This window comes from Vulpes lagopus, chromosome 1 (genome assembly GCF_018345385.1).
Source record: "Vulpes lagopus strain Blue_001 chromosome 1, ASM1834538v1, whole genome shotgun sequence".
In the NCBI taxonomy this organism is placed as follows: Eukaryota; Metazoa; Chordata; class Mammalia; order Carnivora; family Canidae; genus Vulpes; species Vulpes lagopus.
This window is the reverse complement of record NC_054824.1, coordinates 87,178,744-87,205,771: the sequence shown is the minus strand read 5'-3', so window position 1 is coordinate 87,205,771 and position 27,028 is coordinate 87,178,744. Positions and strand designations below refer to the sequence as shown.

At 37.2% G+C, this 27,028-nt stretch overlaps 1 protein-coding gene across 3 annotated transcripts; it reads right to left on the bottom strand.

Annotated features, from left to right (window-relative positions):
• Positions 1–217: 217 nt before the first annotated feature.
• Positions 218–26,608, bottom strand: CD200R1 (CD200 receptor 1). 3 transcript variants are annotated; one of them, XM_041753956.1, is made up of 8 exons: positions 26,219–26,608; positions 15,220–15,273; positions 9,059–9,118; positions 5,844–6,158; positions 5,477–5,725; positions 2,726–2,837; positions 2,145–2,190; positions 218–1,269 (listed from the first exon to the last, which is right to left on the bottom strand). In XM_041753956.1, exons 1-8 carry the CDS (start codon positions 26,283–26,285, stop codon positions 1,198–1,200), a joined length of 975 nt encoding a protein of 324 aa, XP_041609890.1. In that variant the 5' UTR covers positions 26,286–26,608; the 3' UTR covers positions 218–1,197. The 3 variants fall into 3 exon arrangements, with proteins under 3 accessions (XP_041609890.1, XP_041609801.1, XP_041609897.1); XM_041753867.1 differs by having other exon boundaries at positions 15,220–15,282; positions 26,219–26,605; XM_041753963.1 differs by lacking the exon at positions 15,220–15,273 and having other exon boundaries at positions 26,219–26,607.
• Positions 26,609–27,028: the final 420 nt, after the last annotated feature.

Sequence of the window (27,028 nt, the reverse complement as noted above, 5' to 3'; positions counted from 1 at the left end):
TATATAAGTTCTTATATAGTCAATGAACGTATTTGTTAAATACCTCACAATAAAATGTACATCATAAAAATACACAATTTCAACTTATCAAATCTGAAAAAACTTTTAGGCGTTAGCTAATGATGAGTTCAGAAAGTAATCCCACACATGTGTTCCTTCTCTCTTATTCCTGTTCTTTCTCATAAACATGAAAGAAAAACATAAATCGAGTTTTGTCAAATAGTGTAATTTTTATTATAGCCTTAAACCATATTTGTTAACTTGTTGGTTAAAAACAAGAAGTGGGAATCTTGCAGATATTAAAATAATAGTATATGGAAAGGCACATTCAAACACAGTTGGCAGAATGAAAATTGGTTCAATCTGACATATCCATCAATAAAAAAATGCACAAACCCTTTTGACCTGAAGTTCCACTCAGGGAAGTTATTCTATAAATATACTTAAACAAATACAAAGAGACATATCCACAAGTAACATTCTATATGGTATTGTTTATAATACCAAAACAAACAAACAAAAAACTTAAAACAACCTAAATTTTTATCACTAGGGCTATGGTTAATTAAATTATGATATAGCCATATAATGGAATTTTACAACCATTAAAAAGAATGAGGTAGCTCTGCTTGTATTGATATAAAAGGTCTCCAAGACCTATTATATTATTAGCTTTCTATAACTACAGAGGAGCATCATGATATATTCCCATCTTTGTCTTAACAAGGAGATAGGTATGATATGTAAATAGACATAAATGTACACACATACCTTGGGTGTACAGATATATATGTACATAAAATTTTCTGGAGGAATACATAAAAGATGTTGATTGTTCCTTCTGCAGATTTCCTTCTTGAGGAAACTCAATTTTCATTATCTACCATACTGAACATTTGAGCTTTATCATGAGCATTTACTTTCTTTGTATCAATATCAGTTCTTCAGAGAAATAGCTAATATCAGCTAACATTCTAAAAATTTCAATTGTATAAGGATATGAATTCAAACCTTTAAATGTCTTCTCAGGATCTTTGAAAAGCTAATCTCAAAATGGGTTTTCCTTGCCAGAACTCTAAGAAAAACATAATAGTAGCTGTGCTATATCTTAATTCATTTGTCCTGCTGCTAGATTCCAGTAATTTATGAAATATGGAGACACACAGCCCTCAACTTCACTTTGTAACACCTGAGACCTCATCCCTTGCTCACAGTATCGTAGAGTGGATTGTTCTTTTCTGTGTAGCTGGCATAGGGCTGCATTTCATCCTAAGAAAGAATTCAAAGTCAAAATCAATTTTAAACAGCCATGAATCATCAACTACCTATGTTGATCTAACAGATGCCCACAGATTTAGTATCTACCAAGAGTGCTTATATTTGTGTCTCTGTGCTTACATGGATATAATAGAAAAAAGAGGGATCCCTGGGTGGCGCAGCGGTTTGGCGCCTGCCTTTGGCCCAGGGCGCGATCCTGGAGACCCAGGATCGAATCCCACATCAGGCTCCCGGTGCATGGAGCCTGTTTCTCCCTCCGCCTGTGTCTCTGCCTCTCTCTCTCTCTCTCTGTGACTATCATAAATAAAAAATAAAAATAAATAAAAAAAAAGAAAAAAGAAAGACTTTTTTCTATTATTTTGTCAAAAAATGTATTGCTTATCTAAGTCTCAGTGTGAGATTACAAAGTTTGCTTGATAGTAGGAATGGAGAATAAAGTAGTAGAAGAGGTATTTCAAAGGAGAGGATCAAAGACTTCATAAGCTACTAGTTATGAGATTATCGAGCAGGAGAAGATTTAGCTCAGGTAGAAGGGAAATGATGGTATGGAGAAACGGAAAGGAAACAATTGGAGATGGTTTCATGGGGGAGTAAAGATCAATTCAGTTTCTCTAAACATTACATTCCAAATTTGGCAAACATTATGTGTTTTTTAGGAAACAATTCTTGAAATGAAAATATTGTTCAGAATGTGTATAAATAGTACATGGTAGGTAATTAACAAACTAAGTATACTTGACTGTTAGCATATTGAAATTCGATTTTTTGCTTTTAACTAAAATACTAATATTGATGCAATGTACGATTATACAGCTATATTCGATTTTGTGGCTTAAAAGTTTGCAAACTTTTTAATGTTATCTTACCTCCTCAACAACTGTAGTGGCTTCTTTTCTTCCTAATTTGCATTTTCTGCAAAAATAAAAATAAGCTGAAGTGAATGCAGAAAATATCATTATTTAATTAAAAATGGGAAAACAAAACAGTATACTATTGACAAGTGTGGTTTATTTTTTATAGAAGCCATTAATAAAATAGAATGGAATTATCAGAAATAAGAATGCTGCCTGTAGTTAATACACCTAAATGAGATAATTCTTTATTTGGTAAAAGGAGTGGAATTATGCAACAGAAGCCTGATTTTGGAATATATGTGACACATCTTTTTGGTACAAAATGAATTATTGTAATTCTTTTCTCAAATACAGAAAAACATACACTGTCTCTCCCAAGATCTTGTCCTAAATGGCCTATATCCCTGCTCACACGTCCAAGTAACCAAGCAAATGTCTCTTGTCATTTAGAGTATTCCAAAGCTAACACCTTTAGGACACCCTTCTTGATTACGGGAGAATTGGTGTTAACATATTAATTTTACCCCATCATTCCATATATCTGACCCCTTCTAGCCCAATAAAACTGAAGAAGAAAAAGCATCAGTGAATACCTGCAGCCACAGATTTTGAACAGCAAAACGCAACCTATGATGATGATGATGAATAAAATCAAAACAGAGAGCATGATATATAGAATATTCCAATTTAGTGGTAATTTGTAACCTGTAAATATAGACACAAAAATATATGGTTTAATTGTGGCACATCCAGATGATGGAACATTATTTAGCACTAAAAAGAAATGAGCTATCAAGCCATAAAAAGACATGGAGGAAATTTAAATGCATATTACTCAGTGAAAGAAACCAATTTAACAATGCTACATCCTGTATGATCCCACGTATATGACATTCTGGAAAAGGCAAAACTATGGAGACAATGAAAAGATCAGGGGTTAATGGAGGCTAGGGTGGAGGGAGGGATGAGTAGCTGGAGCAGAGAGGACCTTTAGGACAGTGAAACTACTCTCTATGAAACTACCATGGTGGATATGTGCCACTTCTACACTTGCTAAAACGCGTAGGCTAAACACCTAGAGTGAACCCTAATTAAGCTATGTTTTATGAGTGATAATGTTGTGTTAATGTAGGCTCATCAGTTCTCACAAATGTATCAGGGTGTTGGAGATGGACAGAGAGGGGAGACTGTGCATGTGTTGGGGCAGGGGTTTATGAAAACTCTGTAATTTCTACTCAATTTTGCTGAGAACCTAAAACTGCTCTAAAAACTACAATCTATTTAAAATATGTAATATAACTAAAAAGTAAAATATTGGAGATATCTATCTATCTAAAACTGTTTTTAAACATTGCATTTCTCTGTCTTTTATTTGAAAAAGAAAAAAAATTTACAGCCAAAAGTAATAGCATTGTTTTGAAACCCTCTCCTTAAAAGAATACATACCCTTTCATTGGAAGTATAGCTACAGAAGCTGAGGATCCCTCCTGCAAGGTGACAGGGAGGAGATCTAATGACTAACTGGCAGTGGATGAGACAGTCCTTTCGATTCTGAGAGTTCATAAACATAACATCACATCACAATAGCAGGGGTAAGATTGCATGCATACACAGGGCACAATTATTCTCCTCAGTAAATACTGCTAAAATGTTTTTAAAAATCAATTTAACAATGGATATTGGAAAATGTTTCAAGACGTGGGTTTTCTCTTCTTTCTTCTTAAACCTTAATTATCAGTAGGAAAATTTTTTAAGTAGAATTTTTAAATATAGAAAATGAACATGGATGAAGATGAGGAGATGAATAATTTCGACTTGTTTTTAGGTGAAAAATGTACAGAAGAAGACAAATAATTTAGGGTGGAATAAGTAAGAATCTTAATATCCATAGAACACCAAGAAGACACTGGAATAGGAAGGGCTAAGTCTAATAAAAAGGGACAAGTGTGTGGGGGGTGAGGTGTGAGCTAAAAGTTGGAAGCTTCTTTGAAGGTCTGTACTGAGAAGAGACAGGCTGCCAAGTCCACCCTGTGCAGCCAGGCCACCATACCTCCCTCAAACAGCAGAAACAAGAAGTTTGGCCCCAGAAAAGATGACCTGAAGAGATTCAGAGTCAAGGATCCAGACATAGTAGAAGGTGGAGAAGGAGTACCAGGAGAGAGGAGATATTAAAGAAAAGTCTGAGTTCTACAGTCTCTCTCTCTCTCTCTCTCTCTCTCTCTCTCTCACACACACACACACACACACACACACACACACACACACACATGCTCCACTCTTATTCCCTGCTCCCATCACACCAATAGTCAGGGTTATCCCTCTAAGACAATAGACTGGAGAATAATTTTCTGCAGAACCTAAACAGTCCAGAGAAAAGACCTTCAGATAACCAAAGAATCCATATTTAATTTTTTTTTCATTTACCTCCTTTTGGCCTATTGAAGCTAACTAGTTGATAGCATCACCCACAGATAACATAGCTCCAGATCAGGTAATTTTTGAAGTCTCACTTTGAAATGAATGGATAGCCAAGGATTACCAGAGAGGAAAGGAAAGCCTCATACATAAAACACAGAGATTAAAACTAGCAAAAGTCTGGAATACAGAGCACTGTGGAAAGAGAGTGTCCAGGACACTCTGGTTGTGCTGATTGTGCTGGTTGTGCCACAGGTTAGTGATTAACTAGGCCAGGTTAGAACAAGAGTATGTAAAACTTCATACAGGATATCTTTAAGAAAAAAAAAAAGATAGAACTGATGGATTACCCAAAAAATTTGATCATGTGGACAGTAGTATTAAGATGGGTTTTCTAATCTTCTCAGTGAGCTTAGTGATAATTAACATTAAGTACATATATATTTAGGAAAATAAAAAGTAAAGGTTAAATCAATGATTGAGATTATTATAGTATACCTAAGAAATTCTAGGCAGAACCTGGGGAAGAAAATCCCACCAAACTAAAAAATTGTGAAGAAACTTAATGAGTGACACGATCCTTCTTATAAACAAACATTTATTTAAAAATACAATTCATCCTCTCCTAAAACCATAAGCATTAATTAAAAAGTAAACTACTCAAGCCAACTGACTACTTGTATACAGTGGACATTAATATTAAATTCTTTTTATTTTAATTAATTAAATAAACTTCATTCTAAAATATGGCTTCTTAAAAACAATTTTCTGTGTTCTTCTTCTGGACATAACTCTTAATGATGGAGGAGAAGGACATAAAAAAGAGGATGGGGACATCATCCTTGAGTGAAATGCTCCACATCCTCCATTTTCGTTCTATAACTTCTCTGAGAAAATGAAGATATCACGCAAAACCTCGAATCACTAACCTGGATTCATCTCAATGGACAGACTCTTGTTGCCAGTCACATGGGAGACAAAGCAGGACACCTCAGACACCTGGCGGTCCTCCCAGTGGCATGTACTCTGCACGGTCACTGTGTCATTGCCCAGTCGTTCTTCCACAGTGTGACAATCTCCCGTTGGGGTCCAGGAGATCTGTGCAGCTGGACTCCCTGCAACCGCCCAGCACACGGTAGTTCCATTCTCGCCTAGAGACAGGGCCACCTTAGGGGGCACTGCAGAGATGCAGGGGAAAATGTTTCAGGCTCAACACATGCGATATGGACTAGAGAGACCTTTGGTTCAGTCTCAGATCTGGTTCTCTGGCATACCACAGTACGCGAGGCTCCTTACCTAACACTCGGAGGTGATGCCCATGACCAAAATTCCCATCAGGTGTGACCACTTCACACTTGTAATATCCTTCATGAGTGATGGCCACAGGATTAATCTGAAGGGCAAAGTTCTGATCAGGTCTGAAGTCCCAGGATATTCTCTCGTCTGTACAAGTTTTTTCACTGGTCTTGTTGTTATCTGTCCTGTAGTCTCTGCTGCAGGAAGTCTGGTCTCTGAAGGTTACTGCCCATGTTACTACCACAGCATCCAAGGTAGCATTAGGGCAATGGAGCACAGCCTTTGTATCCACAAATACAGACAGAGAAGTGTTGGCTGGACACACACACAAAGAGAAGGAGAAAACAGAAGCGTGGTGAACAACTTCGTGTGCACATTTTCCACAACATATTACACATGACTTTCCTGGTGATCTTATTCCAAAAATGTTAGACTTAGGTAAAAAATAAAAATGCACATAATGTATAGAATACATTATGCTAATCCAGAGATGAACCCATTTCTCTCCTACATTTGTGTTATTAGATAAAGTATATTTACTATATGTGCAATAAATATTTAAAGGGCTTAAAATTAATTCAGAAGTTTGGTATAAAACAAAAAGGAAACAATATAAATTAAAGGACAAAGTCATCCAAATCTAATCTTTTGGTCTTCTCGAAATAGAAAATGGAAAATTGCTGATGTGGTTTTCTCCTCCTAAGTTTTGATTTGAAAGAACAGATCAGTAATATCAGAACAAAATGCCTATCCCTAACATTGCCATTTCAGTTAAACATAAATAAAAAAGGGTGAGATGGCATTCAGGTTGAGCAAACTGAACTTTCTTAAGTTATTGTTTATTTGGAGAATCCCAAAGGCAAAATCAGCAGATCATCCTTCCTTCCTTCCTACTGAGTCACACGCACACTGCCACACAGTCCCACTGGGAACTCTGCTCACAGATTTCATTTCTGTATGTTCTACCAAATTATGAGAATTAAATGAAGAAGTTCACTGCTTTTGTCTATCTTTAAAACTTCCGCCCTGCAGCCTGCAAGTATTCTCCAGTATAGAAACTCCAGCTCTCCCATAAACACACATAATGCATCCATGACTGGGGGGGCTTGGGGATACATTAGGAGCATCACATATCACATACCTGCTGTACCCAGGTGAGTGGCAGGGAGCTCATCATTTTAACATGAGTGGAACCTGCTGTGGCGGGGCAAAGTTCTTATGTGGGTGAAGTTTTTGTGCTAAACTCTGCATTTGAGATCTCTCCTCTCCTCTTTTGGTATCTTATATTTGCCTTTTGTATTATGGACTCAAGCCCTTGCATTTCAAAGCCAAATCAAGATCCCATAACTACAGGAAGCAGGGGGTGGTTTGTTTAGAGTAGATCTGAGGGCCAGTTAAATTCATGCTCCTTCCACCATGCACGTGGCTCCACACCCCATGCTCGGGGAACCTGCAACTTGGCCAAGGCTTAGAAGTGAGCAGCAACACCATGGCTTGGAGAGGAGCTAGAGGTGGGTGTGGGCGAGCATACATGTGCCCAAGGGCAGGACGCTGAAGATGCAACCAGAAAGAGAGAGGGTGGTGAGCAGCATGTTTATGACTTCCCCATGAAGCTTAGCACAGTGCCTGATAGAGAGAGCTCCATAATCTTCACAGGGAATTGAACTGCTTTAGGAGAGGAGGGTCAGGGTCATGCATGGTCCCTCATCCCGCTGCGTTCAGATCAGCATGCTCTTCAACTGGGCTCCAACCAGAAACCAGAAAGAGAGAGGGTGGTGAGCAGCATGTTGTGAGGGCTCTTTGTGTTCTGGGTAGTTGCCCTTCAGCTTGTGAACAGTCTAAGGCTTTGATTTTGACTACTATTTATCCTCAAGGTGTGACTCTATTCTTTTAAAGGAAACTACTAGGTAACCAATAAATATGTGCATTTTAATAGGGGTGCAATCTCCAGAGAAGTGCGGCAATGGTGAGGATCCCTAGCACCATGATAGTCTCTGTTCTTTCACTTTGTTCCATTCTTATGACCTTCCAGCAGTGCCCTCTTCACCTGATAGGAAACTTCTTATGGGATTGGTATTATTCATCCTTTCCTAATCCTCTTTCTCTGTTCATACCTGTTGTGACAATTCACCAATTACCAGTCACTCCCCCACACTCAATGGGTTGGTACCTGTCTAACAATAAATCTCCACTCCCCTGTTATCCACTATGGTGATTTCACCTCCAGCTTCACAGAAGGGTAGCAGGTAGATTCTCATACTTGCTCCAGAACCAGCAGGCATGTCCCAGTGTTTCTGCAGCCTGTGTCTATGACTCTCTTCCAGTCTCCTCCAGCCTTCTGCACACAGACAAATCCCTTTTCCTTTCTGTTCTCACTGCCACACCCTGGTTTAAGACCCCATCGCCATATACCTGCATTACTCCAGAAGCCTCCTAACATCTGTCTGTGTCTCAAAACTCTCTTCTCCTCAGTTCATAGCCTATCTTGTAGCCACGTACATGATTCTGTAACACAAGGGTGATCCCCTCCACTAGGACACCCTTCAGAGATCTCTCACCGCCTGAGGACAAACTTACATGTCTTTGTACTGGCCTTTCTAATTGACTCACCTTTGCAATCTTATCACCTCTCTGTTGCCCCACACCTCAGAAAGAAAACACCAAGCACAGCTTCATATCTAGGTCTTTCCTCAATGGTTCTTGCAGTCTGGGATGGCCTACACAGCACTCTCTCTCTCTCTCTCTCTGTGAAAACACTCCTCTCCCTTTAAGAGTCAATTCACATGCTGCATCATCTGTGAAGCCTTTCCAGAGCCTGGGTCCTCATTCTCTCTCCTCTACATTCCCAGGGCATATCTCCTTGATAGGAAGTAAGGAGGGCTCTTAAGAGGAGGGCTTATCTCCTTTATTTCATAGGTTCCCCCACAAAACTGAGCCCCCTTAGGATGCTCTGGCAGTCTAGTTCATCTTGCTCATCTTTCTTAGCACAGTGCCTGATAGAGAGAGCTCCATAATCTTCACAAGGAATTGAACTGCTTTAGGAGAGGAGGATCAGGGTCATACATGGTCCCTCACCCCGTTGCGTTCAGATCACCATGCTCTTCAACTGGCTCAAAATTGTCCCCCTGACCAGACTGTCAACTATGTTTCTAAGGATGTTGAACACTTCCTCCCTTTAGTACTGGCCTCTAGAAAAAAATTAAAAAGCATATTACCTTCCACAGGAGGTGTGATGCTTTTCTGCTTTCTTTCCACAGGTAAAATATTTGTTGAAGCTAGAAAATATTCAGAAGAAAGTAAAAGAAATCAATCTTTGATGCCTAAATGGAGTGCAAGGTACTATATATCCCCAAAACTTATAGACACCATGATAGAAAATAAGTTAAATATAAATAAATTTAACAAAAAGTTTTGCAAGGCAGAAATTAGAAGTTTTTCCATCAGTAAGTGGAAATACATGTTAACACTTGAAAATTACATAGAAACTCTTAGTCAGCGATGCCATTTATGGGACACCATGTTTTTTACTTGACAGCAATTTCCTACAAGGTAACCTGACTCCGTCACTTCCCTAGTCACAGTGGATTGGTCCATCATTGGTGGCTCACTTGAGCTAAGCTGAGTATAGTACTTTTCCAGTATAGTACTTTCTGCATTACTCCAGAAGGCTCCTAACATCTTCTCTGTCTCAAACCTCTCTTCTTCTCAGTTCATACCTTACCTTGCAGCTGTGTACATGATTCTGTAACACAGGGGTGATCCCCTCCACTCGGACACCGTTCAGAAATCTCTCACCACCTGAAGACAAACTTACATGTCTTTGTATTTGCTTTTCAAATTGACCCCAAGATTAAAGTTGCTTGAGTCAGTGGTGGGTACCTCACCCAGCTGCCAAATCAGAGTACTTTCTCAAGTATTTTGGAACCATATTGAGAAGATTAGCCCCCGCCCCCAACATCGCCCCTCTCATTTTTCCTACTGTGATAGCTAATGCTATGTGTCAACTTAAAGTTGGCTAGGCCATGGCACCTGAGTATTTAAACATTATTCTAGATGCATCTGTGAAAGTATTTTTTAGATGAGATTTACATTTAAATCAGTAGACTTTGAGTAAAACAAATTACCCTCTAGAATGTGGGTGGGCCTTATCCAATCACTTGAAGACCTCAATAGAAAAAGATTGACCTTCTCGAAAAGGGAATTCTCCCAAAATACTGCCTTCAGATTCAGACTGCAACTCTTCCTGGGTCTCCAAGCTACTGGCCCACTGTGCATATTTTCTATTCACCAAGCCTCCACCATTATGTGAGCCAATTCTTTAAAATAAATCTTTCTCTAGTTACACAGATAAGTAGGTAGGTAGGTAGGTAGACCAATAGATCTCTTGTTGTTCTGTTTCTTTTAGGAAGCCTGGCTAATCTAATTACCTTCTGAAGAATGTCACAGAAACAAAGAAGAAAAAGGACATTATTCACCTAGCTCAAGTTTCTAAATCTGTATAGCGCCTGAGATCCACATGTATTCCTTCCCTTGCATTCTGTAGAGTTACTGACAATCAAAATAGTTCTAATCAACTTCAAACTTGATTTCTGAGAAATTCCCATTTAAGTACTGTTTTTTAAAAACAACAATGAAAAACTAATGCTTCTCTGATTTAAGAACCTAACAAAGTTCTTCCTCTGGGTTTATAAGATCACTATTTAATAAGCATTTTATGAGCCCTCTTCTTATAAAAATATACCTCTTGCTCTCATTCTAATTATGTACCCAATTCTACCACATTAAAAAATAAAGAAATTCACTAAAGGTCTTAGAAATAAGCGGTGTTCAAGCCTCTAAAATAATTAGGCTTTTTGAGGCAACTAAGTTTTACTGACGTGGTCTGGAAGGAAGGCAAAGAATGATGTGATAACGATTAAATTTAGCTCCTATTGGACTCAAGAATCTACTCCAGAAACAGATAAGAAGTCAGAATTGACCTCAGAGGGCTTACTGAAATCAAGCTATAACTTAGATATTCTAGAATTTAAACCTCCATTAAAAACAATATAATAGCCTTTCCAGACCTCTCCCAGCTTCTCAGAAGTCTAAGGTCTGACAGTTTCTTCCTTTGTTCACCAGCAAACAAGACTGAGGGTTTATAATGAGAGAAAATTTAGGATGTGGGTAGTTTTGATGATGGTATTGTAGTTTCCATTTGGAGTGTCAAAAGGAAGTTTCTAAGTTGTATTAGGAATAAGGCGTATGACTGTGGAAGGAGCCTCTGTGTCCATCAAAAGATGAATGGATAAAGAAGATGTGGTTTACGTATACAATGGAATATTACTCAGCCATTAGAAACGACAAATACCCACCATTTGCTTCAATGTGGATGGAACTGGAGGGTATTATGCTGAGTGCAGTAAGTCAATCGGAGAAGGACAAACAGTGTATGTTCTCATTCATTTGGGGAATATAAATAATAGTGAAAGGGAATATAAGGGAAGGGAGAAGAAATGTTGGGAAATATCAGGAAGGGAGACAGAACATAAAGACTCCTAACTCTGGGAGACGAACTAGGGGTGGTGGAAGGGGAGGAGGGCGGGGGGTGGGGATGAATGGGTGACGGGCACTGAGGGGGGCACTTGACGGGATGAGCACTGGGTGTTATTCTGTATGTTGGCAAATTGAACACCAATAAAAAATAAATTTATTATTAAAAATAAACTAAAAAAAAGGAATAAAGGGTATAAGTAAGGTGGGCTGGGGATTACTGGAAAAGAACAATCAAAATCTGCAAACTTTTTCCATAAACGACCAAAGAATAAACATTTAAGGTTTGCAGTCCATATGGTTTCCACTGAAAGTATTCAATCCTGCCATTATAGCAAGATGGCAGCCATATATAATACAAAAATAAATGGGCATAGCTTTTTTCCAATAAAACTTTAATTATAAAAATGAGCTGGCTGGATTTTGCCCATAGGCCATAGTTTAGTGACTCTTAATTTGAACGTATAGTACTGTTTGTTCAAATTTCTTGCATTTACCACAATGAGAAATAAAAATAATAAACATCTATTCAGAATTTTACTTGGTACTTGCTTAGTTTGCCTTTTAAAAATAAACTAAATCGGGATCCCTGGGTGGCGCAGCGGTTTGGCGCCTGCCTTTGGCCCAGGGCGCGATCCTGGAGACCCGGGATCGAATCCCACATCGGGCTCCCGGTGCATGGAGCCTGCTTCTCCCTCCGCCTGTGTCTCTGCCTCTCTCTCTCTCTCTGACTATCATAAATAAATAAAAATATTTAAAAAAAAAATAAAAATAAAAATAAACTAAATCTCCACTGACCACTCCAAGTTCTCCCTCAAGTGAAATAAATGTCCTATTCTATTTTTACCATAAATAGTAATTCTTTCCTTCCTTCCTTCCTGTCCCTCCTTCTTTCCTTTCTTCCCTCATTCTTTCCTTCTTTTCCTTACTTTACATGAAGTGTGGCAAGTATTAAGGGCACCTAAAAGGACTGGCTAGGAATAAGAAGTAAGAAAGAGGAATAAGAAAACTGCAATAAGTCCTGCCCCCTTCCTAGCTAAGAGAGATGTCTGGGACCAAGAGAGGGCCACCATGATAGACAAAGGTTAGTCTAGTACATGATGGTTTTCTGTTGTGGTCATTTTGGCCTCTGCAGCCCTGAACACTGCTTCTATTTTAAAGATACAGACTGTTGTCAATGGAAAGTTCAAGAAACTCAGTCTTGACCAATAGCTCTAAAGAGTTTCTTCTAGCCTTTGGATTTTACTCAATATGCCCTGTAGATATTGTTACTTTTAGTGACAAAGCAAATGATGTTCATGCTCTGAACTTCTAAGCTGTTACCATCTCAGTGGATTCTTTTTTAGCCATCTTGTCTGGGAATATTGGCAATTTAATTCTTATCAGATATAACTAATTCCGTATCTGGATAGTACAGGATTCTGTTAGAAGAACCTGGTCTGGCATTAACTGATGTCTTCACAACTGATTTGAATGAAGTTTTCAAGCATCTTTCGCAATGATCTCCCCGAAGGCTGGAGTGTGAAAGAGACCTTCTGCCTATTAAAGGTATTCCAGTGAGTAGAGGTGCATAGAAAAATCTGCCTCTAGAACCAGATATCAAATTCTCCTATAACCGAGCAAAAGAGGCCTCCTTCCAAAGAATGCCCTGAGAGGGAATATCAGTAAATTATCCCTGGGACTTCTCATGCTGGAGATAAAACCCACAAGTTGGAATGTACTCTTAAGTGTACAAAATTATTGTTTTCAGAAGAGAAAAAAACCGCTTTATTTTCACAAATATTCCTGTAATTATTTTTATGATATTGGAAATGCTTCTTAATGCTTCTAATTACCATAGAATGCCAATTTCTTTTCTTTTTTAATTTTTATTTATTTATGATAGTCACGCAGAGAGAGAGAGAGAGAGAGAGGCAGAGGGAGAAGCAGGCTCCATGCACCGGGAGCCCGATGTGGGATTCGATCCCGGGTCTCCAGGATCGCGCCCTGGGTCAAAGGCAGGCGCCAAACCGCTGCGCCACCCAGGGATCCCTGAATGCCAATTTCATATCAAGTATCTTCATTGAAAATAGAAAGTGTTCTTATTCAATCTTGCTTGAAGCTTCATGTACATCAAAGTAGTAAAACAAAGGCATCAACTTTGATCAACGGTCCTGTGATTTCTTTCTTTAATTTCTTTAAATGAAAGATTTAGAGACACCTGGGTGGCTCAGAGGTTGAGCGTCTGCCTTCAGTCCTGCGATCAAGTCCCACATCGGGCTCCCTATAGGGAGGCTGCTTCTCTCTCTGCCGGTGTTTCTGTCTCTGTCTCTGTCTCTGTCTCTGTCTCTCATGAATAAATAAATAAAATCTTTTAAAAAAAAATAAATGAAAGCTTTAAATTTTCTTTAAAGTTCAGAAAGTTTTACATTGTTAACATCAGAAGTCGAATTTAACACTTTCACAACGTATGTATATATATAGAGAGAGACAGACAGACAGACGGAGACAAATGTGAATTGTTTTTTAAAATATATTTGTAGGGGTGCCTGGGTGGCTCAGCGGTTAAGCATCTGCCTTCTGCTCAGGGCGTGATCCTGCAGTGCCCGGATTGAGTCCCATGTGGGGCTTCCTGCATGGAGCCTGCTTCTCCCTCTGCCTGTGTCTCTGCCCCTCTCTCTCTGTGTATCTCATGAATAAATAAATAAAATCTTTAAAATAAAATACATTTATAGTATAAAAGTAGCTTAATTTCTCTTTGTATTAGTCACCTGGGGCTGCCTTAACATGTAATGACCAACGTGGTCACATAAAACAACAGAAATTTATTCCCTTATATTTCTGGAAGCCAGGAGTCTGAAAGCAAGGTGTTATCAGGGCTTGGTCCTACCAACAGCTCTAGGGAAGAATCCTTCCTTGCTTCTTCCACCTTTTAGTGGCAGCCAGCAATCCTTGGTGTTCCTTGGCTTGTAGATGTATCATTTCAATCTCTACCTCCATCTTCGTACTGCCTCTCCCTGTGTCCTCTCTTTTTCTCTTCCCTTCTCAGGACTCTTGTCATTGGATTTAGGACCCACTCTCATCAAGGATGATCTCATCTCAAGGGCTTTAAGTTAATTACATCTTCAAAGACCCATTTTTATAAATGCAGCCACATTCACAAGCTTCAGTTGAACATTTCTTTAGGGAGGGGACACCATTCAACCCACCATTCTGGGGGGAGCACCAATGATGCATTGTTTCCAACCCTTTTATTTATAGTTTATACAGCTACTTTACTTATTTTATCCAGTAGTTGACCTGGAATCTAATTTTTCTATATAGTGAATAATTGAGTGCAGTTAGAAAGTATACTTATAAGTCCAGAAATGCATTTTAGAATCACTGGAATTATTTTTCAATGAAGTGAGGTATATAACAAAAATAAAAACTTAAAATATAAAGAAAAATCTAACTACAATGGCAACTTTCATAGACAGTAGGGCTGGGTGGGAAACACAGTCAATAAATTACAAATATCTGCTAAGACCTATTTTTTTAAACTTATGTTCCAAAAATTGAATGAAAAATGTAACTTATGTTTCAAAAATTGAATGAGAAAAATTTTTGACACACCATTGGTTTGCTTAGTAATCACATTCTTGAAAAAGGCACTAAATAAGCACAGAAGTAATTTTAGAATGAAAAATTTATGAACACTCTTAATAAAATAAATAATATTTTTTTAGACTACTTCAGACAATATAGTCTATAAATACATGTAAGACTATTCAAGATCTTAAACACAAAAAGTATACCATCATCAAGCATGCTTCTAGTCGAATCAATACATGATGACCATTACCCAAGCTGTAGTTGTCCTTACCCGTTTGGTACTGTGTTAAGCTGTTTGGTGTACCAGGACTTTCTGCTCCTGTACCTATGCACTCTGAAAAGACATATGAGATGATCAAAAGAATACACAGTAGTATTTCTGACTCCTAGTTAAATCAGACTTTTTTTCACATTCTTCAGGCCATTTTTGGATTGCAGTTGACAATAAAAACATAAATGACAGGCAAGAATTCTCAGGCCAATTTTCCCAGTATGAACTTTTGACTTGAACACCCTATCTGTTTGGCATACCTCTACTTTAGATCCAAAGTGTCTATCACCGCCCTCCTGTTTTTACATTCAAGTCATTTCTTTTTTTTTTAATATTTTATTTATTTATTCATGAGAGACACAGAGAGAAGAAGAGACATAGGGAGAGGGAGAGGTGGGCCCCTTGCCCGGAGCCCAATATGGAACTCCATCCCAGGACCCAGGGATCATGCCCTGAGTTGAAGTCAGACGCTCAACCACTGAGCCACCCAGGCATCCCCATTCAAGTCATTTCTTATGTGCATTTAATCTACCTCCAACTGTGAAAGAAAGCATTTTACTATTCATTACAGGCTTTTCAGGACCATTCAATAGATAAAGTTTAGTAGTGATGTGTTCATTGGGAGCTGGTTTGGAGCAAAAAAGGATTTTCCTAAGCTGTGTTGAAATCATACCATATAAACAACTGTCTATTACATTCAAATTTTGTAAGGCAAGCTCTAAGTGGGAACTGCTAATAAACATTTTTTTTTTTAGCACTACACATGGCAAAGTATTCACTGAGCATAGAGACATCATAATAAACAATGCCCTCTTCTCTCCAAGAATTTAAGGTCTAGGCAAAGAAGGTCTATGTATACAATTATAAGGTAAAGTTTTCAGAGTGGTGATAGAAGCAAACACAACGCCCAGAAGTTAAAAAGCAGAAGTGTTTAATTATAAAAGAGCAAGTGTAAAAGATTAGGGAGAATTCTCTACAACAGATGATACTTGAGCTGGATCTCAGTAGATGAGTTTTTTCAGGGAGACAGAAGGAAATCTTTATGCACACAGAAAGAAAGTCATTTAGAAGAAGATAGAAAGCTACATGGGATTTTCAAAGAATTACAAATAGTTTACTGTTGCTATTAAGTGAGAAAAACTGGATGTATAATTAGAGTTGAATCTGGATATTGGCAGGTTCACCGTAGAAGGCACGAACTCCTAGAAAGTGTTCACAAGGAGATGATACACTTCTAGTGCATCTAGAGTGGTTGTACCTGACTGGCAAAGAGAAACATTTTAGGATAAGATTTCATGCACAGTGTTTTTCTGGAGAAATTTTGAATCTGTTCCTCTTCTTAACTTCCATTTTCTTTAATAAAACATTATTTTTAAAATAATTTTTAAAAGATTTTATTTATATATTTGAGAGAGAGAGAACACAAACAGAAGGAAAAGGCAGAGGGAAAGGGAGAAGCAAGTTCCTCCCTGAGCAGGGAGTCCCATACAGGGCTGGATCCAAGGAGCCCAGGATCATGAGCTGAAGGTAGACACTTAACCAACTGAGCCATCCAGGCACCCCTTAAAATAATTTTTGAGCACTTTCACTAGGAGCAAATTTTGGGTAACTAGCATATGTTATTTATTTCAGTCTCCCCATCCTGACAGGTAAATTTTTATCGTCTTTTTACAGATTAAGAAATGTAGACTCATAGTAATGAAGCAATTTGGCCAAAACCACCCAGCTTGTAAGCTGCTCTAATTCCCCAACTATTCTTGTGCAAGTAGGTCTTACTACAGTGAAAAGAAACCAAGATTTGGATCCTAAGAAATGCAGTACGATAATTACACTACCCAAATTAATCTAAATTAAGAGAGTTGAAGAAGCAAGTCCAAGCCACATTTTTTGAGGAAACAGAGACAAAGGTCTGAAAAAGTATATCAAATGGCAAGTCATTAGAATTGGATTATAATGGCATATGGACACAAGCATTATGAATTCTGAATCTGAATGGGAACAGTTAAGCTAAGGAGAAGGATTGTAGACGATTGCCAAAATTCGTGGGCCAAATTTATCACTAGATTGTAAGCTCTATGAAATCAGGGATTTTCATATGTTTTTCCTTCCACAGCCCCAATGCTTAGAAGAGTGGTTTGCCCAGCTCCCTGGCATGTAGCTGACTCAAACTAGGTTAAAAACACAATCTTACAGCAAACTGTTCTAAAGACATGGACAGTTAGTTTACATAGGAAGCACAAAAGTCTCTTAGTCATATAGGAAGATGTTCATACATCATTCATGGTAAAAGAAATGCAAATTAAACTATGCAGAAATACCGTTTCTCACCCATTAAACAGCCAATGGCCAAATATTTGACAATGTACTTTGGAGCTGTGGACAGATAGGCATGGTGATATAATGCTGGTGGGAATGTAGAACGTTACAACTTCAACAGAGGGAAATTTGGCAATATATAGCAAAACTACATATGCATTTCTCTTTTCACCCAGCAATACCAATTCTCATAATCTATCCTAAAGATACACAGGCAACAGTATGGAAAGAATATATGCATAGGCTTTTCATTACATTGTGATAACAAGACTTTTAGAAATAACCCAAAGGCCGCTCGTAGGAGATTAGTTTTCTAAACTATGGTACATCCACAAAATAAAAGATTTTATTTATATATTTGAGATATATTATACATATAATGAAACTCTTAAAAAGAATAAGGGATAGCTCTATAAACTGTTATGGAGTAATCTCCATGGTATATTGTTAAGTGGAAAAAGCAGGATACATAAAATTGTATATAGTATACTACTGTTCATCTAAGCTATGATGGGAGGGATACATATGGGTGTGTGTGTGTGTGTGTGTGTGTGTGTGTGTGTGTGTGTTCTTTTTTTCCTTACTTATAATTTCAAAACTAAATGGACAAAATAAGAACAAAAATAGAAACGGTCTCTGATTCTATAGATTTGACTTTGGAACCATGTAATCATTTTAGACAATTATAAAGCATAATCAAATTACTTGTAAAAACTAAAATTATTAAGCAAAGTGAAACAAATGAACCTAACTAACTGCATGTAGAATTGGTTACATAACCACATATAGAGCAGCTATTCCAACTGACTTTCAAAGCACAGCAATTTGACTATATGCTGCTAGTGCAATATAACTTAATGGCATAAATAATTGCAAAAAAAAATCTTTATTTTCAATAATCAAATTGCTAATGGTAGTGGAAACTATACTGGAAAACTTCCGGCAATTCTTTTAAAAGTCAAACATGTGCCCACCATTACCTGACCATTCCAACCCTAGGTATTTACTTAAGAGAAATGAAAACATATGTCCACACAAACACTTGTGCATAAATGTTCATAGCAGCTTCATTCACAATAACAAAAAGCTGGACACAACCTAAATACCAATCAACAGATAAATGGATAGATTTTCCCTATAAAGGAATATGACTCAGCAACAAAAGGAACCACAGCAACATTGATGATTCTCAAACTCATCGTTGAGTGAAACAAGCAGACACAAAGAGTATACACTATACCTTACACAAAGGAGTCCTACGAATGTGAAATGCTAACTAATCTGTGATGCCAAACAAATGGGGACGAAGGCAAAGATGGGCTGCAAACATACATGGAGGAATGTTTGGCAAATGATGAAAATGTTCTGCATCTTGTTTGTGAGGATTCACAGGATATGTCAAAACTCATCAAACTGTACCTTTTAAATGGGTACAGTTAATTATACATAATTGTCCCTCAATAGAAGTAAATATAGTATCAGAAACATCAGATTTTAATACACATAACATTAGAACATGCATCCACACAAACACAAAACAAAATACAAATGGAAAAACCCTTGATGCTGAAAATAAGGTTTTAAAAAAAAACCCTTTTCCATCTAAGTTAAAAGCATCAGTAGAAGTAAGATTGTTTTGTGATTTTAGTACAAATGAAACTTCTTACTCACTTTGAGCACCAGAAGTTTCCTTTACCAGTCGTCATTGTCATAAGCCTGAACAAGTGTCTATCACCCACACAACAGACACTGTATGGGCATGACTGTGCAAAGCTATACTCCAAAGGCTTCCTCCAGTTCGGAGGCAGGGGGGGAGGGAGGTGCTCTCAGAAAGAGCACATGGCTTTTTTGTGAGGTTAAACAGTTTTTATCTATTCTAAAATCCTGTGGTCTGCTGTCCTGACTAAAAAAGTGAGAGATAGGCATTGTTGATATTTCACCACTCCCAATAAAAACCCTTGACTGAATAACTGATAGTAACCTAATTAGAATGTGGATCATGCCATATTCCAATAGTTACTATAGTCGCTAAGATTCATGTATTATTTCCAGTGTATGGGGATGAGAAATGAAAAAGTTAAAGACTTCTCACCCTTTCATTCATTTGCAGACTTTTTAGGAGAAGGCAAGCAAAGCAGTAAGGAGGTTAATAAAATGAATTTTAAGCTAAAATAATGCTTAATTATAGGCAAAACTGGAGCCTAAAGTACTTGGCTATGCTCTAATAAGATTCCCATATATCTGCGAAAGAGAATCATATAGTATAGTTCTATTTTTGCATTTCTTTTGACATTTCTGTATAGAACTTGGGGCCTCTAAGTTAGTACTAACTAACTAGAAGTCATTCCTATTGCTTATTATGGTCTTTCCATCTTCATTTGTCATCTTTCTTGTTTTTTAACATTGAATGATTTTATTACTTTAAAAAAACAGAATATAGAATATACTGAAATACATTTCAATACATTGAAATCTATGGAAATATTGTGATATTTTACATAAGGAAAACCAAAAAATATGATTATTTCATTCTACATTTTATACTTCGGTCTTTCAAACTTCAAAACTCTACAAATTATTTTAACAAATATGGTGCTGGACCATCTTAGATTAAGCAATGGCTGCAAAATATGAGAGATATGAGTTTTACTTCTTACTCTGCTTCTTTTTTGAATCATTTTAGGTAATCAAGTGAATTCATATGCTCTAGGTTTCCCCTCTGCAAAATGCAGACTATCGTTCTTAATTAATGAGTAAGGAATAACTCATGAAAGGTATTCAAAATACATTGCAGACTGAGGTATTAAATCCAGTTATAAGGAAGTACACCTTACCTAAAGAATCAAGGTTTTATTTAAAATAAATGCAACTCTGAGACTGAGATCTTAATCACACAAAGACCTGGAAACTCAAATTACATTGTTAGAACAATCTTTATTTAACTACACTAAGCGCGTAAGTTTTTCTAATCAACAGTACAGTAAAGCCAATACAATACAGAAACCTTTACTTTGAATCTTCTGGCTCTAGAAAGCTTAAAATACCAAATTTAACATTTTAATTAGTGAGCGTTTGTTTTGCATTTTATAAAACTGCATATTGTGGGTATAGGTTAGACCTGAAAGTATTATTTCCTAACAGTTACGAATGCATTCAAGCAAGAAGTTGTGGAATTAAATTGTGTCCTTTTCTACTGATATTGAGAATGAATTGCCACCCAAACAGGCTAACTATATTTCTTCCTCTAATGCAGTAGTTTTCACATTGTGATCTAAGAATTATGAAAGTCCAAGGTAGCCAAACAAAAAAATTCATGAACTTTGTAACTTTTGAAGGAGGGAGCCCAAATTATACTTTTATTTCTGATATGTAATTAAAAAGCAGTATCGCCCTGTAGGAATAATTGAAAGTATCAACAATTCACCTCCAAATTCTGTTAGCAAATAGAAATGCTTGAAATAAAAGACTCATGTGAATCTTTTCTCTACCAAAGCTGCCCAAAGACTAATGTATTAATTTTATGATAAATTTTGGAAATAAAGGAAATGGTTTCTGCCTTCTAAGATTATGATCAGATTATGATCTAGTAGTTTTCATTCAAATGGCAGCTGAGTGATCCCCTATCAGTTATATTAGAACTTTTGGACTGATAGAGGGCAACTGGAGGCTATATAAATATTCATTGATTCAATTGCAGTAGCTAGGCACTCAATAAATGCCTATTCATCATGGAATTTCAATTTACTGGGAACAATGAACATTAATCAAATAATTATGTGAAATTACAATAACAGCAAATGAAAAGTGTGAAAAATGTACCCTGAACAACATATCTTCGTCTTGAGGTAGTGGACAGCTCCTAAGGTGGTTCCCAGTATTGTCTCTTTCTTATATTCATGTCTGTAAAATTCCCTCCTCTTGACTGTGGGTAGGATTCATTTATTCACTTACTGAGCAAAATATAGCAAAATTATGGATGTCAGTGCTAAGAGTCAGTTATAAAAAGACTGTGGTTTCTGTCCCGATGTTCTCTCTCTCTCTCTCTCTCTCTCTCTTTCCCTCCTTCCCTCCCTCCCTCATCACTGTGAGAAAATAAATATTTGTTTTGGTGGTAATTTATCATGTAACAATAGGTAATTAATACAAGGTCCAATAGACAAAAGCCAATAAGAAGAAGGAGAGACAAAGACAGAGAGAGAAGAATTTTCTAAATAAAAGTACCATTATGTGCAGATGACATGTACCTGAAGAGATTATAGAAAACTAGGATCTGAAGACCAGGGCTGGGATGCCTGCAAGGTGCAATTCATTAAGTATCAGACTCTTGGTTTCAGCTTTGGTCATGATCTCAGGGTCGTGGGATCATCAGGCTCTGCACTCAGCAAGGAGTCTGCTTAGGTTTCTCTCTCCCTCTCCCTCTGCTTCTCCCACCCCCCTCTCTCTTCTCAAACAAATAAAGCTAAGAAAGAAAGAAAGAAAGAAAGAAAGAAAGAAAGAAAGAAAGAAAGAAAGAAAGAGAAAGAGAAAGAAAGAAAGAAAGAAAGAAAGAAAGAAAGAAAGAAAGAAAGAAAAAAGAAAGAAAGAAAGAAAGAAAGAAAGAAAGAAAGAAAGAAAGAAAGAAGAAAGAAAGAAAACAAATCAGGGCCAAAAAAAAAAAAAAAAAAAGAATATCATCTTTTGTTATGTTAGTGTTACATAATGATTTCAGAACTTCTTTCCTGAGACAAATGTATCTTCTTACGGAAGCAGAACAGAAAGGAAAAAAAGTTTTTGCCATTCTAGCCATATGAAATATAACATGTTTTTAAAATGAAAACTCTCTCTTTCATATGTATTATAGCTTAACTTTTCTATTATGAATTCTTGCTTCCAAAAAAAGAAAGAAACTAAAATACAAAATAGGAGATTTCTTATCTTAAATCATATTTGTCTAGAATGAGTGGTCTGTGACCACAGTCTAAATCTCCTCCATACCCACTGTCTCCTCGACACCAGCAGTCTTGTGGCTCCTACACCCTTCCATTCAGCACACAGTTTTGAAGGTCACCAGCTCCTTGAGAGCCAAACTTTTGGCCTTTCTTCAGTGCTAGCGCTCTTGGGTTATTTGGAAAATGTGGATGCTATTAATCACTTTCCTTTCTTTGTAAAACCCTTTTGTCAGCCTCTACCACTATCCCTGTGCTTTGCCTCTGATGTCTTTCTCCTTAGGCACATTAATGAGGACATTCCAAGTCTCATGTGCCCATCTTTCTCTCTGCATCTTTTCTCATCATTCTCCATACAATTGATTTCTCCTTGTTTTTTTGTTGTTGTTTTTGTTTTATTTTTTTTAACAACTGAAGCCATAGCTTAGCTCCCTCTGCCTTTCATACAAACTGTTTGACCTGCCTGCAATGTTAGTCCCTCACCTCTCCCTGGCCTCGCTCTTTTCTGCTCTTCATCTCAAACATCACTTCCAAAAGAATTCTTCCCTGACCCTCACAGAACACACTAGATTTAGCAATTACACATTTCTCTGTCACTCTCTATTTCTTCTTTCACATTATTTAATTATGTGCAATGATTTATTTAATGCTGGCTTCTCCTCTGAGATTCTAAGCTTCATGAGAGTGTGATTTATGTCTGTCTTGTCCAAGTATCCCCAGCATGAAGCACAATCTCTAACACATGACAGGTATGCCCTAACTTATTAACTGACAGATTTTCCCAGACATAATTTGGCACATCTTTTTTACACTATATTTTGGATATTATGGATGAGTTTCGAGATCAGTTCATTTACTAAAAAGTTGAGTGATAGCCTTAGTAATTCCTTGAACAATGCTGGGCTTTATTTGCCCATGTATAAAATGAAAGGATTTAATTTGAAGGTTTCTAAAGTCTCTCCTATCTGAAAACTCTATATTTCTTGAAAGTCTCATACATTTCCTTCATTTCACAAATAAGAAAATTATCGTCTAAAGAGGGTAAGCAATTTCTTAAAGATGACACAGCTAGTGGTTAAATTTTCATCTCATGACAGACCTTTAAACCTAACACAGAGATATATAAGGATCTAGAAATTCAGGGAAAGGAGACTGAGATTTTATTGAGAAAATTAAAAGCATCAAAATATTCAATGCATGGATGAAATCTGGAAGCAAAAGGGCATTAATAATATAATACATCCAATTTCAACTTGTGTATCTATCTTTCCCCATCTATCCAAATTTATCATCCAAGATCCATTTTCTCCATTAAGACTTCAAAAAGTCTTAACATTTCTATTATGAATTCTTGCTTCCAAAAAAGAAAAGAATCTACTGTAATAATAAACAATCTCGTCTTTGGATTTTACTAGATTCATAAGTAATTTCAAGACTGGCCAATTCAATTACTTCATCTTAGCTTGATCTCCCTATTTTAATTGCTAATAATTTTAGGCACTCTTCACACACACACCCTCACACCCTCCATAAATAATCCAGTGTTATATAATCTGAAATTAAGACAGACTTCTTTCTTTTGGCATTTGTTTTTAATTTTCTTTCCTCCATCCTTTTCAGCTACCCACAGTTTTGATTTTTTTTTTTTATCTCCTCTTCTTGTTACTGCCTGCCCCCTAGTGGAAAATAACAACAAATGATCAAAATCAGCCCAAAGAAAAGTGGAGGAACCCTTTTAATTAATATCTGATTTTCTGATAATTTAAATCAGAATTTTAATCCTGATAATCTTAGTCAGTGACTTTTATAAAAGGTAGAACCAAATTGATTAAGATAGTAATTTTGCTATCCATTAATACAAGAAAAAGATCTAGAATAAAATAAGCTAAAGTAAGGAGAGTGTGAGGAAAGAGGACCAGACACAGAGGTGGAGAAACTTGCTGGACAGTGGACCGCTTAGGTTGTTTTAATTTTTCCCCTCAGGTATTTTCTTAACAAACCTTGTCTACCAACTACTACTTTGCTTGAATTTATAGGCAAATAAGTCAACAGAAAAGTAAATATATTTTTTAAATGCTGTGCTTTTCATTAAAGTCATTAGTGTTTTACGCACCTTTGTGAATTCATCTTGTACAATAAAATGTGTTATTTCTGTTTGGCAGTATTAAAAACAAAGCAGTATTAGTAATAAACACATAAATTCATGCCCCAAGTAGTTTGCTTCTCATTATTCTGAATTATTTCACGATAAATTTATCATGCAAATCTCTGCATGTAATATAATTTGCTTTTTTGTATCTTGATGCTAAGCATTTCGAAAACTTTATAATTATACAAGCACGGCTTTCAGAGATTTGATTTAGGTAGTATATTCTATCTGTATAGTTTTAAAATTCAAACCTTTAGACCATTACAATTTAAAATTATCAAGTACTTTTTTATCTTTATTTTTTTTTTCCTTTACCCAAAAGTCATAGTGCAACTTGACATGAATCAATAGCTCTTTGCCTAGCTGGCTTCCCTGCCAAGTTGGGTCCTTGCTTTCCACAATTAGGTCTCAACTACAGAAAGATTTAGATCACTTGATTTTTTTTTTCAAGTGAGTAAGTAATCCGTTACGCTTACAGCCAAGCATAGGCAGCATAATTTTTTTTTCAGTGGTGTTATAAATAGTGGTGCTTTTTAGTGAAAAGCATAGCCCTATTCAAATGTCCAGTGATGGTCACAGAACTAACTGGGTGTGGCTCTGCCATAGATGTGTGGTGTTGAACAAATCAATTCACCTCTCTAGGCCTCAGTTTCTACTTTTTAAAAATGAAAAATTGTCTTCCATGCCTACTTCACTGATTTGCTTAGCATATCAAAGGATATAAAGCATGTGAAAATTCTGCATGGAAAGGTAATACAGTATGGTTGTGTTATTTGTGCTTACCAGTAAGACTTTTTTGCTGGAAAGTAGGCAATACTTTAAAAGTTTTTTCTTTTTTCAATGATCAAATTATAAAATGTAATGCCAACTACGCTGTTCCCTTGCAGTTGCTCCCATTTACTAAAAGCGAAACTTGAAAACTCCCTCCCACATCAACTCCTACCAGCCCTCTGTAGTGAAACCAGGACACCCCCACCATAGCCCCCAGTGCCCTACAACTCCTACAAGAACCTAGATGTTGCAGTGTCCTCTCATCCAGAAAGTGTCTTTTACAGCCTACACATCTTAAAGATAAATACAGACATACCTCACAGATACACCACTCAACTTCGAGTGCATCCTATTTTAAAAAGCACCTGGTCATACAATGTGATTAAAAGGAATAAACTTTCCTAATTTATATGGTTAACAATATAGACTTAAGTGGGGTGGAATTATTATTTATTTTTTTTTATTTTTTATTTTTAAAGAGAGAAGAGGGTAGAGAGAACCCAGATGGCTTGGATTACCACTAGAAAATATTTGATATATTCTGCTTGGCTCAGAAAAGTGGGGGGTGGGGGGAGAGCGGGAGAAATAAGGAAGTGGGCAGTGAAACAAACTATAGAGATGCCTATAGTACCGTAGGATAAAAAGTAAAATAAGTAAGACAAAGAGCCAAGTGAGGAGAATAGAGTGACATAACCTGAGAGGAGCCCCCTCCCCCATCTCTGTGATAGCATTAGCTGGCCTCCCTCCCCAAGAAAGGCAAAGAAAGCTCAGCAGAAGCTAAGCCATGTTTGTCACCGGTCATTCTCCTGTCACTCTCCCACAAAGATTTCAGACTTACCAAACACACAGAAGATGGTCAAACCCAGTAGAAGCCATAGCTCAAAAGTCCTCCCTGCACAGGGCATTTCTGATCTCTCGTATTGTGCCCTCTACTGAGTACTCTGCCTCCACACAGGTATGAAAGAAGCTGTGGACATGGTGGGGCTCTCCTCTGGTCAGCGGCTCTGTGCCGGATCCTCTTAGCCCATCAGCAGCAGGGACACTTCTCCTTCCAGCCTCTTCCCTCCACTCTGTGTGTTAGGCTGATTAGTAAGTTGGAACAGAAGACACTCTTCTTTGGAACTTGACACAGCAATAGATTTCCTGTATGAAGCACCGAACCAGAAACAGAGGAAGCAGATTGATTGAGTCCTCTTTCAGCTCATTGGTCCCTCTCTCACTTCTGCTGCACACAGATCAACCTTACAGTAAAGCACTGAATGTGCCCAAGATAAACAGACTCGTCTAAACTCGGATTACAGAGCACAACAGGATATTTATCTGTCCTTGGCCCATCCCCTTACATTTCCCAATCATGGTAACTTTTGAAAGCTTCTCTGAGTTGAAGAAGAGTATAGCCGCAGTAATAAAGTTTGGAATAAAATATCCTCCCTTGAAAATTCTTGCGTGAAATTACTGTCCATAAGGTCCACAACTCTAGAAGAATCATAATTGTATTCGTTTCCTACTGGCACTATAACAAATTACCACAAACCCAATGGCTTAAAACACAAAAATTTGTCTTAGAGGTCAGAAGTCCAAAATTGACCTTACAGGGCTAAAAGCAGGGTGTCAGCAGAGCTGTGTTTTTTCTGGACACATGGAGAGA

Excerpts from the sequence above, each read along its gene's own strand:
- CD200R1 (XM_041753867.1), bottom strand. The coding sequence starts at position 26,285 with ATGCCCTGTGCAGGGAGGACTTTTGAGCTATGGCTTCTACTGGGTTTG. Across the intron at positions 9,119-15,219 it reads CTTAACACAGTACCAAACGG|CTTCAACAAATATTTTACCT; the intron begins GTAAGGACAACT and ends AATATTTTCTAG. Across the intron at positions 2,838-5,476 it reads GTCCATTGAGATGAATCCAG|GTTACAAATTACCACTAAAT; the intron begins GTTAGTGATTCG and ends CTATATTTACAG.